Raw genomic sequence first — 17875 nt, forward strand, 5'->3', positions numbered from 1 at the left:
TTCTTGAACTGGGGGGTCAATCGGATGTCTTGCTTCTTTTCTTTTCTTATTTTCTATTTGGCTGTGTTTCTGTGTATTCTCGTTCTAATTCCCAGCACAAAACACTGGGAAATCGAAAAAGATGTGTGTCGTCTTGTGCGATGAATGGGTCTGACGGGAATCGGATACGACATGAAATTCGTTCGTACTGCTATTCAAAGGGTTTCCTTTTCCCAAATTTGGTTTCAGTGATAGATTTGTTTTTTGGATTGAAATTTCTTGTTCGCCATGCGTCGCAATGTCCAAGTTATTTGTTGCAGCAACCTTTCGCTCTCCGCCCTCCTCAACCCTTTTAAGTACATCATCAAGAAGGCCATGAGGTACAATATCGAAGTAAGTATGCTATTAAAGTATTCTTGTTATCTCAAGCAGGTCTTGTTCCGTCTTTTCCCGACCAGACAATGTGTTGTTCGGAAGCATTCATGAGAGTCACGATCCAGCTACGCCGCTGCGGAGTTCCGCTTGCCAAAAATCTTCAAATAAAATCCTCCTCTTTCTACATCTCGCCCACAAGTAAATTTCCAGATTTTTCATATTCTATCTTCATTCCCGCCAAGCAAGAGATACAGTCATATGACATTGATTCGTCACAATGCCATTCTTCTCACCCCTCGTATCCCGTCGCTTCCTCTACGCCAGTGCTGGTTTGACAGCATTCACCATCTACAAACACACGGAAATCTGCATAAATGAACTCTTCCCCGCCATAGACGAAAATCTTGGTCCCGATAGCCTTCTCGCGTTTACAGCAAAAGGGAATTACCTGAATACTTCAGCGACTTATGTCACGATGTGTATGGTTCCCAAGTCCCCCCTCCTCATTGTGGAATTGCTATTCGTTCAACAAATACGTCTTGGTCGGATGTAACTGGCACTGATAGTTGGAAATAGTGATTTTGCAACTCAAATGGGCCAAACACGGTTTAACGGCGAAGTACGACAAGATTCTGTTGGTATGGTATTTGTTGCAGTCTTTCATGTTTGGGGTAGCTTATTTGAGGAAGGCTTTCTACACGCCTCTGCTAGCTTGGTGGGGAATTCCGGCTTTGATGGGAATGAGCCAATTGTGAATGGACACTCAAATTCAACAGAACTTGTTGTATTTCTAGCTCATGTGTGAGAGCCTCTTCGCGATTGTGTACCTATGGATAACTCAATCTCGTTCAGGGTGTACAGCAAATCAAAAGTCGTCGCTTGAACCACAGGATTTTGGCAGCTTGGGATTGTGGACCAGTCCCACCACGGCCCACCACCACCCCACATCCCGTCAAGTGTACCTAGAAAACTTGAACTGCGAGCTGCTTCCACGACGGATTACCTTTTTCATCTTTGCCGCTGCCCCATGCCGTCGATCATTTTGCGCTTTGTTCGAGCTACCCCGCGTAAGTATATCCCCTGATTGGGCCTCGGTTAACGCTTTGCCGAGTTTGATTTTCTAGGGTCGAACTTTCAATAGCCGTAGGCAATGGCCTGTTGATGACCTTTTCGTTTCATATCATTAGCTTCAAGAAAACTTTGTGAAAGCTTCATTTTTGCTCTACGGAATCGTGAACTAGTATCGACTGTATTTTCGACGTTCGAGCCGGGAATTAATATGGAGACTTCAACGAATGGACATTCGACTTCTCACCAGAAAGGGTATGCAGAGTTCCCACATTTGGCTCGAGATGCTACACATGATGGAAAGCCGGCTTTGAATCGATACTCGACATTCATTACACGGAAACATGATTTTCCCGCTGCGAAGGTTAGTAAATTATCAACTGTCTCAATCGTCTCAGGGCATCATGCTGACATAAGTACTTAGGCAATGCTGTACGCAGCGGGTGTTCCGGACGAGGAGACGATGAAGAATAGCCCCCACGTGGGAGTTGCTTCAGTTTGGTGGGAAGGAAATCCATGCAAGTAAGACTTCATTCTAAACATCACATATGTACATTCCATGACTAGTACTGACACTTTCTAGTATGCATTGTGAGTGAAGATGATTCTGAGATGTCACCCCCACTTTCAGTAACATGAAGTCAGTACTTGATCTTGGAAAAGCCATCAAAGAATCCGTACAGAAAGAAGGCTTTCTAGGCTGGCAATACAACACCATCGGAGTCTCAGACGCAATCACCATGGGAAATGAGGGTAAGTTGCCCATTCAATTCCAAGAGATACCTCTAATTATCTTTGGTACATAGGCATGCGTTTCTCGCTTCAATCCCGTGAGATCATCGCCGACAGCATCGAGACAGTGACATGTGCCCAACACCACGACGCCTGCATCGCCATCCCCGGCTGTGACAAAAACATGCCTGGCTGTGTAATCGGAATCGCTCGCCACAACCGGCCTTCTATCGTCGTGTACGGCGGCACCTTGAGGAGCGGATTCAGCAAAACGCTCGGGAAAGCCGTTGATATCAACTCCTGCCAGGAAGTCCATGGAGCCTATTTATTCGATACTCTGAAGTATTGGAGTAAAGAGGATAAGTCCGCAACACCGGAGCAGATCATGTGTGATGTGGAGAGGAATTCGGTTGTTGGGCCGGGTGCTTGTGGTGGGATGTATACAGCCAATACGCTCGCCACTGTGATCGAAACACTGGGCCTCTCCCTCCCTGGCTCATCCAGCACACCGGCATCCGCGCCCTCCAAAATGCGAGAATGTGCTCGTATAGGTGCGGCGATTCGAGTTTGTCTGGAGAAAGACATCAAACCACGAGATATCCTCACCAAAAAGGCATTCGAGAACGCACTCGTGATGATAATGGCAATCGGTGGTTCAACAAATAGCGTTCTTCACAGTCTCGCTATGGCAAGAAGTGCAGACGTTGATTTAACACTCGATGATTTCCAGCGCGTATCAAACAAAATCCCTTTCATTGCGAATCTCGCTCCAAGCGGAAAGTATAGTATGGCGGACCTCTACGAAATCGGTGGAATTCCCTCTGTCATGAAAATCCTCATTGCGGGAGGTCTCCTTGATGGAAGCGCGCTGACCGTGACTGGCAAAACACTCGCCGAGAATGTCGAGTCCTGGCCTTCTCTCCCACAAGGTCAAGAGATCATCCGCTCGCTGGATAATCCGATTAAAAGTAGTGGACATCTCGAGATCTTGCGAGGGAATATCGCGCCGGGTGGAGCGGTGGCGAAGATCACGGGGAAGGAAGGGATGAGGTTTACGGGCAAGGCGAGGGTTTTCAATAAGGAAGTTGAACTTACGAGGGCGTTGAATCAGGGGAAATTCTCGAATACTGAGAATCTTGTTTTGGTTGTGAGGTATGAGGGTCCGAAAGGTGGACCTGGTATGCCGGAACAGCTTCGTGCTTCTGCGGCACTGATTGGAGCTGGGTTCAAGAATGTGGCGCTGATTACTGATGGGAGGTATTCTGGTGCTTCGCATGGATTTATTGTATGCGTTCCTTTTCTTCTCTGGAGCTGTGGCTCTAGTTCTTTTTCATGATCGATTGGGACTTTGCTAACATTGCGGATTCACAGGTTGGACATATCGTGCCCGAAGCAGCAGTCGGAGGTCCCATTGCGATTATTCAGGACGACGATATCATCGACATTGACGCACAGACTAATGAGCTGAAGATGCCACATGTGAGCGATGAAGAGATTCAGAGGAGACTGAAAGAGTGGAAACCGCCCGTGCAGACTATTACGAGGGGTGTGTTGGGGAAATACGCGAGGTTGGTGGGTAATGCTTCGGAGGGCGCGGTGACGGATATTTTCTGAGGGGATCTCGAAAATTGAGACGGAGGAGTTGGGCTTGGAAAATAGATGGAGATTATTTAGTTATGTCTAGATAGATGGTCGTTCTGAAATTGTACTCTTCCTGTCTTTGTGTCGGGGTTGGTACCCACTGTTTCGAGCCTCTCAGCTTCCACTTCATCCATCCTCCTGACAATACTTCCTCCAATTATGCTGCTCCTCAAACCCCAACATCTCCTTCATCTTCCTATTCGACATCGGCGCCTCTCTCCTACCTATATTCCTCGTAAACGGCGTCTCCGGACACATCCTCTTCAAAAACCCCTCCGTACTCCCATCCCTCGAGACAAAATTCGTAATCTCATCATTTGTCGCATTGAAAACCTGCCATTCCAACCCATCAACCCTCACACACCTCTCACACATCTCCCCTAAGTCCCTGGCATCGGTGTACGACCACCCGTGGACCTTCCACTCTTCTGGCTTCTCAATGTAAGCGTTAAAGACGTCCGTCTTGTACTCCTCGGGTGTGATGAGTGCTCCTATTCTTAAGGCGTAGATGTCGGTTCCAAATCGACGAGCGAACCCTCGAGCGATTCTCTCACCGCAGAGTTTGGAGATGGAATAGGTGTCTGTAGGGTTCACGTCGATTTCTTCATCAATGGGAAAGGATGTGAAATCGACATCTCCCTCACCGAATGTGACGCCATAGACACAGACTGAGCTTGCGATGATGATTTTTGGTATTCCGAGTTTGCAAGCTGCTTCGATAACATTGTATGTCCCAACAGTATTAACGCGGAATGTCTCATTGTCTGGGACGAGCATATTGCGAGCGTGGCCCGCGAGATGGATCACAGCGTCTGGAGGCTGGAAGGGGTGTGAGTGGATTGGAAAGGGCTGAGTGAGTTTGAAAGGTGAGGTGAGCGCGTTAAAGACTTGACCGCTGGATGTAAGGTCTGTTTTGATTGTATGGACGTCGGGGATTGGTTGAGATGGTACGGTGAGGTCTAGATTGAGGATCTCGTGGCCACGGGAAAGAAGGTGCGGAATTATGTATTGGCCTGCTTTTCCGGAACCGCCTGTTACGATGATTCGCTTGCCTTTGGATAGTGAAGAGGTACTGGAGTAGAAGCGTGAGGAGAGAACATGTTCCAGGCGGAGAGTGTGCCGGAGCATGTTAGAGCTGACCCGATTGGGGAGGAGATTTGAGCTGGGCGTAGATCATTAAAGAAACAATCAGATACAATGTGTCAAAACTCCCACCTTTGAATTTGAGCTGGCTCTTCTCTCTGGTATCGCAAGGACCACCTCAGGTGTTGTGACGAAGCTTGTTGTGCCAGGCAAGCCAGTGACTGCGGGGAAATGCGGGGGTGGGGTTCTCGCTTCTGCTCAAGGTCAACAGCAATGCAGGTCAACATCCACTCAGGATCCCGCGTACAGTCTTATTCCCACCAGACAACTGAGCGGATAGGATAGCTATAGACAAGCAATCTGTTACGGCAGTTATGCTCTTGAGGCACGCAAGACAACCAGCCCAAGATGAGGTAGCATGAAGAACAGCAATCGATGCATCTTCTGACTCATCGATTCTTATAACATATGCCTATTTGATCTCCAAGCAGTCCTAAGTCAATCTCAGAACTTGTCTATCTACACATACACTCTCAAGAGATCTGTTTTGACGATCTGTTGTTCCTCCTGTCTATCTCCTGTCTACAAGTTCCCTTCGCTACTTCCCTTCCCTCCCTCAAGAGCACTAACCAAGAATCACCCGACGTAAACAAAAATCCATAAACAAACCAAAACAAACAACAACCAAAACCCACAACCACAATCCCCAAACTCTCTAAAACCACCCAAGAAAAAAGCATCAACTGCCCTCCCAGACTAAGACTCGAACTCAAGTCCCACATACATCCAAATGCCACTGCCTCCCTCTCCTACTGCCTATCCAAGATGCCCCGATGCCCCAAGTAGCGCAGGTGCTAACGAGGTAAGTTAGTCAGTAAGTGAGTCCAAACAACCAAACAAACAAGGCTGAATTTGAGGGTGTGCGTGTTGCCTGGTTACACTACATAGGCTCTTTTTCGAAGTAGGTGCTGGACTTGTTTCGTTTCTGCTAATCTTGGTATGTGGTTTTACTTTGAAGTTTGTGTTGGGTTTAGATTTGGAGCTGGTTGGAGCTGGTTGGGGTTGGGAGGGTGTTGGGAGGGTGTTGGGAGGATGTGGGAGGAGGATGTTTGGAGGATATGGGGTGGGTAAAAGGTGCAGGAGGGTGGCGGTGAATTGGAGGGGGGACCAGCAGGTGAGAGAGTTTGAGGGAGAACTTGAAGGCGAACTTCAAGATTTGATTAGATAACTATCCCCTATGAATCAGGACGTTCAATCCAAGAACCATCACATTAGGGTGGTGGTAGTTGTGTCACACCCCCACGCGATTATGTTGATTCTTGTCTCATTGATTGCTCTTCATAGCTAGCTAGCTTACATTCTAAATAAGCAGGAGGTTCCTTTTCCCTCATGTGCGATTCCTTATTCCTTTCTACTTTAATTCATCAATTCTTTTAGGTACGGTACCAGTAGACCTACCTAGTCATAGCTACACTTTAATTTCTTAATTAGTCCATCTCGCTGATTCAAAGAGTAGTTTTTTTTTTAAAAGGAACTTGGATGATATCACTTTCAGAGCAAAAGTACAGATGCATATATACTGTTGACGATGCTGCTTTCTCTGAACACAAAAAAATGTCGTCGGAGAAGGAATAGAATGAAGTTTGCAGTTGCTTCCTTTTATCTTGAATGTATGGGGCTGTGCATGGGTCCTACTACGTGCTTGCAGTTGCGGTATGATATAAAAGGGAATGTCTGCAAGATACAGCAAACACTAGCCTTTCATGGCAAAGAAACGGAGAACATTGGCCGCAATATGGATGTCTGGGCTCTCCTTGGTCAGGGTCCTCTCACAAAACAATAATCAATCATGATATCTAGTAATATTCAATTTCGTTTTCATTATATCTCCCCTCCCCCCTCACCTACTCAGCCTCCCCAACCCCTCCTCCCTCTCCTCCCCCAGCACCGGCCTCGCCCCATCCTCAAAATGCAAATCAAACCTCCAACACCCAGGATGTCTCTTCCCCCTACACTTACACTTCTTCTCCACCTTCTCTTTCTCTTTCTCTTTCGCCTTCCCTGCCCCAGCACCATCTCCCTCCAAAATCCCAAATACCTCTCCTCCCTGCACACTAGGCGTCCACCTCACATGTCCCCTCTTTCTCTTCTCGCCAGGCGTCCTAATACTAGGACTCAGAATCCCTACTGGACTGAACGTTCCTGGTCCAGGCAGGGGTATATGTATCGGTCTTGGGCGTTTCTTCTCGGTCATTTCTCCTGCCCCAGCACCTACACCTCTCTCTCCTCCACTTGATCTGGAAATCGAGTCAGAATCTGAATATGCATCTTTGCTCTCGAGTAATGTCTCCTCTTCCTCCTCCTTTTGTGATCTGTGTGAGAGGGCTTTATGGGATTTGCGTAATTGGTGAGAGGTAGGTCGTCGGTTTCGGATGTATAGGATGAGGCCGAGGATTATGGCGAGGATGAAGATGAGGATGCTGGCGTTGAGGAAGATGGCTACGCGGTAGGAGGCGGGGAGGGACCAGGAGTCTGGGGAGGAGGATGGTGTTTGGTCCTGTGGTTGGGTTTCGGATTGGGGTGAGGTGGAGGGTGTGTGGAAGAGGGTTGTTCGGGGGAGGATCATGGTGGATGGTTGGTCGGTTTGAATTGACCGGATGGAGTGAGGATGAGGGGTGGTTGAGGGCTAGCTAGAGGTACGATTAGTTCCTGTCAATTCATGGCATAGTCTCTGTGCTGGTAACGATAGGAGCCAGAAATTAAGACTTACTCCAGCTCCGAAATGCAGACCGTCAAGAAGCCTGCTCAGAGTCTCTAGGACGGAGGTAGATGGCGAGCTTCACCTCAACAAAGAGGTCTCGCAGGTATGTAGCCGGCCAGCTCGTCGTCAAGCACAACAAAGTTTCACACCAACACAACAGCATGAAAACCCTCCTTCACCTTCACTATCCTCACACAAAACACAAAAGCCTAAAGTAAAGAGTGTAAATGGTGAAGAAATCACCAAAAAACAAAATGAAAACGAACGTACGTACAACAAAACTATCTATCAACAATCCATCATGGCAATGCAATCGAGACAAAACTGGACGACATGAAGTCCAGATGAAGGCTGACATAGAGGAAGACAAGACAAGTCAGGACGGAGGAAAGAGAGACAAGGTCCGGCCCGGAGGACGGAGGGGACCTGTCAAATCAATAATTACTTCGCAGCTAACACCTCGGCGCGGACGAATCGTAATCCAGGGATCTTGCCTGGTGGAAATGGCCGAGTTTCCGTTTCGGGGTTGACGGGGATCGGGGAGCTGGGATGCGAGACATGCATGAGCCGCCCGCTGAGACCCACGTTTGGGTGAGGCAGCCGCAACGAGCGAGCGAATCTGGATGCGCCGTATCGAGGTTCGTATTGGATGACTGAGCCTTTGAGGCTGAAATGTGTGAAAGCACCCTTGCAGTTGGGATGTCTGAAATCCCATGATTGGGTGGGTGAGGAGCTGGTGGGGAGAAGTTTAATGAGGGTCTTGGGTAAGGTAAGGTAAGTTTACATGGGTATGTCAGCAGTTTGAGGCGCGTGGGGGCATTGATGGATACGGTAATTATCCGAGGCGGCGGACGTTGAGCGCGGGGTGCAGGAATACAGGAGGAACGAACGGACGAGTTGCTTTCCTTTCCAGGTTATGCCGATTGACATGCATAAGAAGTGGTGGATGCTGCTCGTCGGGAAAGAAAGGAGCGACGGAGTTTGTGAGTACAATATGGAAGAGGGGTATTTGACTTTAATTTATGACCTCGTGGCCTGCTTCAGATCTGGTCTGAGACTGGCATCTCCCTGTGCCATCCATATAATACAATCTTATACAGTTTCATCCGTGGGGCCAGAGTAGAAGAGATCATGTTGTACATCCAACGCCTTCCCATACCATACTTTTATACACCCGTTCCATTTTACAAGTCATCCTCCCCAAGCGGCTTCGGCTCCTTCCAGATTCGACCACCCTTCGTTCTCTTCTCCCTCTTGACCAGTCTGCTCGCCATACCGGCCTCTTTGATCTCCGCCACACCCTCCTTACCCATGATCATATCGTAGTGCTTCTTCTTCATCTTCTTGCCTCCCTTGCCCACTTTTCCATCTCTGATACCCTTGATCTTGCCTCCATCCTCACCAGTCCGTCCAAGACGAGGTGATCTAAATGTTCGAGTCTTCGCTCCCAACGCCCAGAGATCTCCCCAGCTAGATTTGCGTGCATCGCGGTATGCGGCCTTGCTGAAACTTCTGGGAACAGTCCAGCGTTCGAGTTTGCCGGATGGGGTGCAGAGGTCGAGAGTGACATGGCCACGACGCTTGAGACTAGGAAGAATAATTCGAGGGAGGTTCATAGGTTCAAAGTTCACACCGCTCGGCTCACTGTCGATCTCCTCAGACTCGGGGAGATCATGATCTTCATACCCGGCAAGGGACTGCAAAGTTGCCTCCTCGCCTTGTAGAAATCCCGGAGATGATTTGCGAGCGTCAGCACCTCGACGAACAGCGATGTAACTGAACTTGGCATCTTCGTGGTTGCGGATCTTTGCTCCGAGAACCTTTTGAAGATAGTCCGGACGAAGAAATCTCTGGGGAAAATGACAGAAGTCTTTTCGTCCATTACTCAATCCAGGTACCGGGTACATGGGACATTTAAGATGATTTGTGCATGGTGCAATGATCATGCCCTCCTCCTTTTTCGTGAATCGAGAATGTTCTGAATTCGGAGACTGGATTTCGTTCTCAAAGCTGGTTTCCCCGGGAGACGAGATGTGTGAATCGAGCAGGAGAGAGCGAGCGCCGGCAATGGCCTCGAATCCACGAGGTAGTCCTTTCTCAATGATAATCAAAACACCACCATTAGGATCTAGGAGAGACCACAGATTCTGAACCATATTCTTGCGCCGGAAGTCTTCTTTGAGGGGGAACAGTGTATGCGGTGCAATAATGATATCGTAGGACTTTCTTGGCTGGTTGATGTTACGGTCTACATGTGGCGTGGTTGATGGACCTGGCATGTATTCTGGTAGTCGTGGCAGGAAAGTCGTGTCGTCCAAGAATCGAGATATCCGATGCCGTAAAGCTGAAGAGCCTGTAAGGACTGAAGTCTTCCCATGAGGTACCCGTTCTCCTTTAACAAGCCCTTCATCTCTCATCACATCCCATTCAGCTTGGAGGATTTCCCGCCATGCAATGACTCCAGCACCTGCACCGCCTGCATCCAACACTCGCGGACCTTCGCCACCTTCTCTAAATAGCAAATCTCGAACCCACTGGCCTCCAAGCCTTTTCCGGACTTCAACCAGCGTATTCGTGATAGATGCGAATGTTCCAGGCATGACCGCTGCCAGGTATGCATCCGCTTCGATTTCGCTCATCTTGTGCTGCATAGCGTCCAATCCAATGTTCTTCTGAGGAAGCATTTTTTTCGACGCTGGCACAGATGACGAGTATGGGAGACCCTTGCCACCGAACACTCTCTCTGCAGCATCAGTTATATGTTTCGAGTCGGCGCGTGCCAGTAACTCTGAAATGGGTGCTAGAAATGTCTCCTTGGGAAAGCTTAATGTCGTAGGATTCGTTCCTGATCGTCCAGTCATTGTATGGGGATGCGTGCGAACAGCATCCGAGCTGATCCATATGCCATCATCTTCCTCCTCGTCCTCCTCTAGCTCCTCCTCCTCTTCCTCTTCATATTCCTCCTCAATCTCGTCTTCCTCTTCCTCTTCGATGGGTTTGGACAAAGCTGCATCCATATCCAATTGTAATCGTGCTATGGCGTCGACTTCTCGCTGATTCCGTCCCTGAACTCTGATCGCATTTTCGTCAATCTCCTCATTAGCCAAAAGTTCCTCTTCTTGACCTTCCACAGCCTCTTCAACCTCCACAGCCTGCCCAAGCTCTCCAACCAGCTCCTCCGCCTCAGCCAATGCCTGCTCATTTGCCAGGTACATCTCGTCTGTTTCCTCTGGAAATGCTTCTCCATCCGTGACAGTGTAACTCAACTCAGGATCAAACTCAATCTCCTCATAATCACCCATCTCATTCTGCCTCAACAGCACATTCCGCACCTTATCCAGATCCACCTCCTCCTCTCCTTCAGGTAGATATTCGAGATCCTCTGGTTTCGTGTCTCTCAAGGGCGGTCCATACAATCGTTCGTAGATCACATATTCCTCAATTGACAAATAATCCTTCGGGAGGGTTTCTCCAAATGTCTGCCTGGCTTGTCTCACCACAGCTTCAATGTCAGCTTGCGTAGCTGCAGATGATTCCGGTAGATCGACTTTTAGTTCTTCTGCGCGGATTCTCGTCGTGGAAAATGCGCGGGAGGCATTCTGGCGAAGTGGGAGAGCTTGAGGTCGTGCTTGGATTCGAGTGGTGTATCGTGCTCGTGCAGCGCTTGTTGGAGCGCAGTTCGTGAACCCGTTCTCGAAGAGCGATAGAAGCTGAAGCCGGCATGATTGACACGCCCTTGGGATCTTGCGGGCGGACAACATGATGTGGTTTGTGTCGTGTGAAGCTTCAACATGCGTCCTGGAAATATTTTGAGGGGATCTGGAGCTCTGGTTTCAACCTGAGGCCGAAGCGGCCAATCAGATGTCTCTCGATGGTCAGATTTCAAACTCAGAAACAACTTTGCAAATGTCTACTTTCCGATATTATATCGTTGTATCACGGATCATGGATATGTATTGAGTATTTTTTGAGACAATAATCCACGTCCCAGCTATCATGTATGGCGATAAAGGTACAGAACCATATTCACGCCGTGCACTTTTCTTCCCGAGCTAGATGACTTGCAGCCCAACGAAACGGCGAAATTTTCTAATTGCAGTGGTATTGTACCTTGCCCTCGATCGAGAGCGAAAGTCTCTCGTAGAGTTGCAAAGTATAGATGTTGAGTTGCCATACTATAGATTTGGATGGCTTAACGGTCACTCCTCCAGGTGAGGCATTCCAGCAGACTTCATCTATTCAGCTTCTCCGAAAGCTGAGGGAAAGAAAAAGTTCTCAAAAACTCCTGACGTATACTTTTGTCAAAAACTTCATGCCGCATGCTAGCTTCCCCAGTAGTCAGAGAGATCCGCCTTCTACCAAGACTCCTCCAAGTATCACAAACCATCCTCCACAGAACTCCCAGATTCTAGCATTCCAGAGGACTAGCAATCCCAATCATGATCCCGATCCCTCATACCAAAAAATAACAAACAGGATATAAGTCAGAATGGTCTTCATTCCCTCCAAACTCATCATCATCTTCCCACAGCCTGCAACCCCCTCCCGAGACCTTGCGCAGCAAGCAAAGCACCATCCCTTGCACCACTCTCCTTTCCCTTGATAGGTGCCATATCCTTCCCCCAAGTCTTCATAGACTGTTCTCTCTCTTTACGTCTCTGAACTGCAAGCTGTGCTTTCCGCTTGCGGATGAACCAGAATAGATAGATACAGAGGGCGATGAAGACAACGCCAAGGACGACGGGGAGGATGATGGTGTAACCAGTCCGTTGAGATATTGCTCTTCTGGTGAGGGGGTTGTGTAATATGGTGGTTGTGGGTGACATTTTGGTTTTGAGGGTTGAAGTGAGGAATTACAAGGCGAATCAATGGAATATTTTCTTTTTGATGTTGTTTTATTGTCGGTGACTTTGCGATTCCGAACTGTAGCTCTGATTCAGTCTTGGCGGGACTTTGGTGATATTCAGTTCAGCATTCAGGATGTTGAAACCAGTGCCCAATTAGGAATGCTAGAAATTCAAGTTGGAAGTTTGATTTGACCAAGTGGTTGATGTGGCGGATAGAACTCACGTGGACATTTAAACTGCAGAAAACCGTCGAAGTCACGACCAACAAGGAAGAAACCAGAGCCTTTGGGATTGAAAGAGTTACGTGACACGTTTTTGACTCTATACCAGAGAAATCAACCTGACAAGAAGTTAAATGCCGACCACGCAGTAGATATTGCGGCGTAAAGTGGCGATGCGACAGTAGTCTGCAGGTGATGTACGCCGAGACAATGACCAGGCGGGTAACCGGATGCCTTTAAGCGAGATCCTTCTAGATCAAAACAAAGCCAATTCTCTAACCAGAAAAAGAAACGTACCAAGAAAACACTACAGCCTTAGAAGCTACATGCTTTAAAATCTCACATCCGATTATATGCGAATGCAAGACATGTAGAAGCCTTTCATGCGGCTGTTTCTGCCGATATCTCCCTTCCATAGTTCTCTTGTCTGCGATGCTGCATTCTGGATCCAGTCCCCCGCATTTTCTCTCATAAATGATGGCTACCGACTTTTTTGATTCTCATGTGCTCTTTGCAGTTCAACCAATCCTATGGCATCTCTTATCTGCCTTAGCCTTTATCGTCACCATCCACCAGCCCCAAAAGTCTCGTTGGCTATTCTTACCCCTCATTATTCTGCCTCTTGTGCAGTGCTACCGCACTGTCCATCTTTTGCCGGGTGGACTTGACTGGATCTACGCATTCACATCTATAGTAACCATAACCCACACTACATCCGTCTTGTACATCGAGAATTGGATTATTCTGCCGCCAAATTCTAAGGATAGTAGGAAGTGGAATGTCTCGGCAGCTTTCAAGTTATGGATGGACCCACGCAGAATCTCGTACAATAAACTTCCTACGGATACTAGACCAACGTCTCAATACCGACATATCATCTTCATCCTCCGTAAACTCTCTCATATTCTTATCCTCTCAATGATCTACACCGTCGTAGAACTCCTCCTGCTCCTTCTCAGACCCCAGCCTTCAGATTTCAGTCTTCCTCGTCAAACTTACATCCACCTCCACATCGACAGACAAGCTCTGTTACGCAGCGTCTATGCTTTCTACTGGGCCTGGCTCACCTACCTCATCCTGACTGTCGCGCACACAATCATGTCCATCGTCTTTGTTGGCGTCCTTCAACTCCACACACCATCTGAATGGCCTTCGCTTTATGGCAATCCCTTCAAGATCACCAGCCTAAGATCTTTCTGGGGTCGCTTCTGGCACCATCTTGGATCTCCATCTCAAGCAAGCCATGGACGGCTTGTAATTCGTCGAGTCCTGGGGCTATCGGCAAGCGGAAGTTCTGAGAAAGCGTTTCTCGCGTTTTGGATCTTCCTGGCCTCAGGAATCACGCATGTCTTTGTGAGCTGGAAGGCAGAACCTAATGCTAAAGATCATTTTTCGGATCTGAAATTCTTGATAGTTAACTTTTTTGGTGGGCTGGTAGAGGCTTTTGTGGCTAGATGGGCGTGGACAAGGACATTGGGGGCTACGGCGAGGTACAGGAGTATGAAAGGCATCTTAGGATTTCTTTGGGTGTTTGTGTTTTTCTATGTCACGGTTCCACCATATCAATATCCGATTCTTTATGAGACTGCGATGGGTAGGCTTGATGCTGGCAGTCCTATTTGATGGTAGAGTTTGCTAGAAACGAAATCTTCTGCAGATTGCAGTTAGACTTTTTTACAATCTTCTGACAATTAAAAAGACGAAAATTTCGAAGATCAAGAGAGTTTTCGTTTGAAACATGTCTAGTAGGCACCACAATCCTTATGCCGCACTTCATTGGCAAGAATTTGAACGCTTCACAATCTTCATCGACAATTCTGATATGTGATAAAGGTTCTATCACAAGCTGAGGTTGAAGAAAATTGCAGCAGTCTACATCATGCTGATCCCAGCTTGCTGATTTCGCATTTACAAAAGTGAGTTGCAACCACATCAACCTAACAGACCACATCAACCTAACAGAAGGAATTTCACAAGCACATGATGAGCAGAACACGGTCAAAAACGAATAAAGATTCAAGAGAACAGTTATCAGATACCCCACAGCTTTAATTCATTTCTTAAGGAATGGCATCCACCGTCTCTGTTGAAGAGAGCTTGGAAACTAATAACAATGTTGCAACCCCAATCTGCTCCAAAGCCTGCTCCGCCCAATTTCCTCCCTCGAGCACTTCCCATTCCTTCTCCTCTCATCTCCCAACAGATTATGCTGCCAATGAATTGATCTAGATGGCTTGGAGCGCAGCAACAAGATCGTTGAATTGCTGCTCTGTGAGATCGTAGTAGGAGAGGCATGCTGAGCCACATGGCTGAACGTATGGTCCCTCAACTGGGTCTCCGACGAGCACTGTAGCAAGGTTCATGCAGCTTGCAGGCACGTCATCGAATTGAACCTCTATACACAAGTGTCAAAAAGTGTACATTCGAACCGTATATGCCTTCACAGCATCGTAGGATTTTACAGGAAAGATGTATCAGGAAAGGATACTTACGTCCAGCAGCGGGGCTTGTGACCGTGACAGTCAGGCCCGCCAAATCATTATGGCAGCGCTCAAACTCTTCTTGCGGAACACCAGGGGTAGACTGGCGCTTGCCCTTGATATAAGAGCGCTCTTCCATTGGTACCAGGTTGCCGTTCAGATCACGCTTGGTGAAAATTTCGATGAATAGCGAGGCAATTCCGTCGCAGAAGAGATCGCAAGCCAAACTGGCGGCCTTTCCGATGCTGGCGGAGCCAGGATTGACAAGAGTGAGGGCCATGAGGGCAACCGAAGTGATAGGAGTGAATTTCATTTTGGAAAATGTGAACCTGTGAAAAGTGGAAGAGGTTGGATGCTTTCTTTTGGATGTGGCAGACTTGCTATTCTGTATGGAATGAGAAGTGCTTGAATTTCAATTTTCTGAAGGCAGACATTGGCCTTCTTATACTTTTTGGAAGTCCTTAATCGGATATCGAAGAGGGAGTTCTCGGACAGTCTGGATGGTTATTGCTAATCTCATCCCCAGTTGGCACATTCCTCCCGGCATTCGCATTCTCATCGCTCCTGTAACCATCATGGTTCTCATTGACCTTGAGGGGCAACGCAGCGAGTAGTCTGGTATCTAGTTTATTTTCATCCACCTAAAGTCCTCCAAGAGAGGAGAGTCTCATCTCAAATCTGTGTCTGATAGGCCCTTAAATGCGATCAATAAACTTGTTGCTTGACATGAAATATTCAAGACTCTTAGTACTGTACTTTGGTGAACTTCAATTTACGAAGGACGTACTCCTATAGGCTTCATAAGACCAAGTTGGACTAAAACCTTGGCACTTTTCACATCGGCTCAACGGATGATTTTCCAGATTCTGCCAGAAAGTGACGGACGCACCTAGAATGGGCTCTTAATTTCACACATACGTACATCTTAGCTATTAGGTATGGAAGGTGATAGAACCAAGCGTCATTGAGGTGAAGAACTCTCTGGTTGTCAATCCCAAATGGGGTTCTTGGTTCAATTACAAAGACCGGGGCCGAGAAATACGCCGCAACAACACATGACCAAGAGGCTTTGCAGTAGAAGTGATTCGACGGAAAGGCTGAACTCGCAGGTTGTCCAAGTCCAAATCCAAATCCAAGTCTCAAAGTCACGATATGTCAACCATATCGGTAAACCGATAGCCGAGTTCAAACAAGGCCGGGGCCGAGAACTACGCCGCAACAACACATGACCAAGAGGCTTTGCAGTAGGAGTCATTCCACTCGCAGGCTGAACCCGCAGGTTGTCCGAGTCGTAGTCACGATATGTAACAATATCGGCTAAGCAATGGCCGCGTTGAAAGAACGATTGGAAGGCCTTTACCTACGACAGCTTGGCTTATAAGTTTTGTTTGTGGTTCACGGGCTTCCTTTGATTGGACATACTCTCCTAGCCCCAGAATTTGGCGGCGTAGAATTGGACTCGTAAATGGTGAATACGAAGGAGGAAGCTACTTGGCCCTCTTTATGTTACATGGCAAGTAATTATGATTCAAGCCTTCAAATTAGATCGCACATCCAAGAAAGTTTCTCCTGTGCCGCACGGAAAATAAAGCTAAGGCAGATATAAACTCTTCAGCCTTAGCCACATGGCTTCTGCTGTTCTGTATATCAACACCTACGAAGCTCGCTTAGGTCGATGGGCGACTGTTTCAGGTGCAAGTGTACTGAAAGGTGTGCGTCAGCCAAGCGAGAGATATAAAGCAAAGACGCAGTCCTTTGTCTAGTTCCTGAAAAGCCAAGATGCCAAGGGGGCGCTGACTTGTGGAGCTGACGACTGCCTACGAAAACGATATAGTGAGTTACATCGTAAACAATAGTCGATACTAAATGTTGTCAGATGTTCTTCTAAGGCCCGTCCTCTCTTTACTTTCTTGTACTAAGAGTGCCATTCTCCTCTTCTTGGAAACCTGGAGGCTCGTTTCTGACTGTACCCGCATCCTCCCCAAAAACAAAGCTAGATCATGGAAGATTGAACAGGGTGCGTACTTCAAAATTCAGACTGCTCGATGCAGCAGGCACGTTTGTGCAAGCCGAAGTCATCGGTATTCCCGTCCAAAAAGGAAGCCGAAGTCAACCCCACAAAGTACTAGCGTTCTTGAACTGCGATACATTCAATTCCCCAGCTCGAAATATAATCTCTAGGGGAGGCTACTATGGACAACTAGACAGACATTTAATTTGCACCTTAACATGGGCGGAAGTGACATATGTGTCAATCCGATAGCCTCAGATATCGGTGATACCACCGAACTCATATAGGCTGCGAGAGATTTTGTTCGTGGAATATCCATATCACACAACTTTCAAGTAAAGAAAGAAGAATGTAAATCTCGACCTGGAGTTTCTCCAAATCACCGTCCAACGTACAGACGATCCACTCGGGGGCCTTAATATCACTTGTCTTGATGCACGAAACATCCTGGGTAATTTATGCAACGATACAATCCGAATTTCTGGCATTGAGATTGAAAATCAGTATGGCAACAAATTAGGACAGAGGAAGATTTCGAGGACGTGTCTAACATTTCGCTCGTAGGAAAACTCATGGCTCTTTGGCATTCAAACGTCAGCCCTCGTCGGCCTCACCTCAGAACCGGCTCTAGCTCTGCTCGGGGACTTTTTTCTGTTGAGCCCTATGTCGTCTTCGCT

At 47.6% G+C, this 17875-nt stretch overlaps 7 protein-coding genes across 7 annotated transcripts; 2 read left to right on the forward strand and 5 right to left on the reverse strand.

Annotated features, from left to right (window-relative positions):
- Positions 1-631: 631 nt before the first annotated feature.
- Positions 632-1109, forward strand: ONS95_001529 (uncharacterized protein; the record flags this gene model as incomplete). Its single annotated transcript, XM_058494729.1, has 2 exons — positions 632-833; positions 931-1109. 2 exons carry the CDS (start codon positions 632-634, stop codon positions 1107-1109), a joined length of 381 nt encoding a protein of 126 aa, XP_058355036.1.
- Positions 1110-1633: 524 nt separating this feature from the next.
- ONS95_001530 (uncharacterized protein) lies at positions 1634-5053 on the forward strand (the record flags this gene model as incomplete). The annotated part of the gene is made up of 6 exons (XM_058494730.1): positions 1634-1786; positions 1847-1944; positions 2006-2013; positions 2068-2175; positions 2229-3439; positions 3526-5053. 6 exons carry the CDS (start codon positions 1634-1636, stop codon positions 3766-3768), a joined length of 1821 nt encoding a protein of 606 aa, XP_058355037.1. The 3' UTR covers positions 3769-5053.
- Positions 3922-4923, reverse strand: ONS95_001531 (uncharacterized protein; the record flags this gene model as incomplete). Its single annotated transcript, XM_058494731.1, has 1 exon — positions 3922-4923. The coding sequence occupies one exon, from the start codon at positions 4921-4923 to the stop codon at positions 3922-3924; it is 1002 nt and encodes a 333-aa protein (XP_058355038.1).
- A 1725-nt stretch (positions 5054-6778) lies between the features above and the next one.
- On the reverse strand, positions 6779-7504 carry ONS95_001532 (uncharacterized protein; the record flags this gene model as incomplete). Its single annotated transcript, XM_058494732.1, has 1 exon — positions 6779-7504. The coding sequence occupies one exon, from the start codon at positions 7502-7504 to the stop codon at positions 6779-6781; it is 726 nt and encodes a 241-aa protein (XP_058355039.1).
- Positions 7505-8631: 1127 nt separating this feature from the next.
- RSM22 (37S ribosomal protein S22) lies at positions 8632-11419 on the reverse strand. Its single transcript, XM_058494733.1, has one exon. The coding sequence runs from the start codon at positions 11398-11400 to the stop codon at positions 8824-8826; it is 2577 nt and encodes an 858-aa protein (XP_058355040.1). The 5' UTR covers positions 11401-11419; the 3' UTR covers positions 8632-8823.
- A 737-nt stretch (positions 11420-12156) lies between these two features.
- Positions 12157-12465, reverse strand: ONS95_001534 (uncharacterized protein; the record flags this gene model as incomplete). Its single annotated transcript, XM_058494734.1, has 1 exon — positions 12157-12465. One exon carries the CDS (start codon positions 12463-12465, stop codon positions 12157-12159), a length of 309 nt encoding a protein of 102 aa, XP_058355041.1.
- A 2337-nt stretch (positions 12466-14802) lies between these two features.
- On the reverse strand, positions 14803-15988 carry ONS95_001535 (uncharacterized protein). The gene is made up of 2 exons (XM_058494735.1): positions 15200-15988; positions 14803-15102 (listed from the first exon to the last, which is right to left on the reverse strand). The coding sequence occupies exons 1-2, from the start codon at positions 15498-15500 to the stop codon at positions 14933-14935; spliced, it is 471 nt and encodes a 156-aa protein (XP_058355042.1). The 5' UTR covers positions 15501-15988; the 3' UTR covers positions 14803-14932.
- Positions 15989-17875: the final 1887 nt, after the last annotated feature.

Source organism: Cadophora gregata (assembly GCF_030347475.1).
Source record: "Cadophora gregata isolate MNR1 chromosome Unknown scaffold_10, whole genome shotgun sequence".
Lineage (NCBI taxonomy): Eukaryota > Fungi > Ascomycota > Leotiomycetes > Helotiales > Ploettnerulaceae > Cadophora > Cadophora gregata.

Excerpts from the sequence above, each read along its gene's own strand:
- ONS95_001535 (XM_058494735.1), bottom strand. The coding sequence starts at position 15,500 with ATGAAATTCACTCCTATCACTTCGGTTGCCCTCATGGCCCTCACTCTT. Across the intron at positions 15,103-15,199 it reads CACAAGCCCCGCTGCTGGAC|AGGTTCAATTCGATGACGTG; the intron begins GTAAGTATCCTT and ends ACTTGTGTATAG.
- RSM22 (XM_058494733.1), bottom strand. The coding sequence starts at position 11,400 with ATGTTGTCCGCCCGCAAGATCCCAAGGGCGTGTCAATCATGCCGGCTT.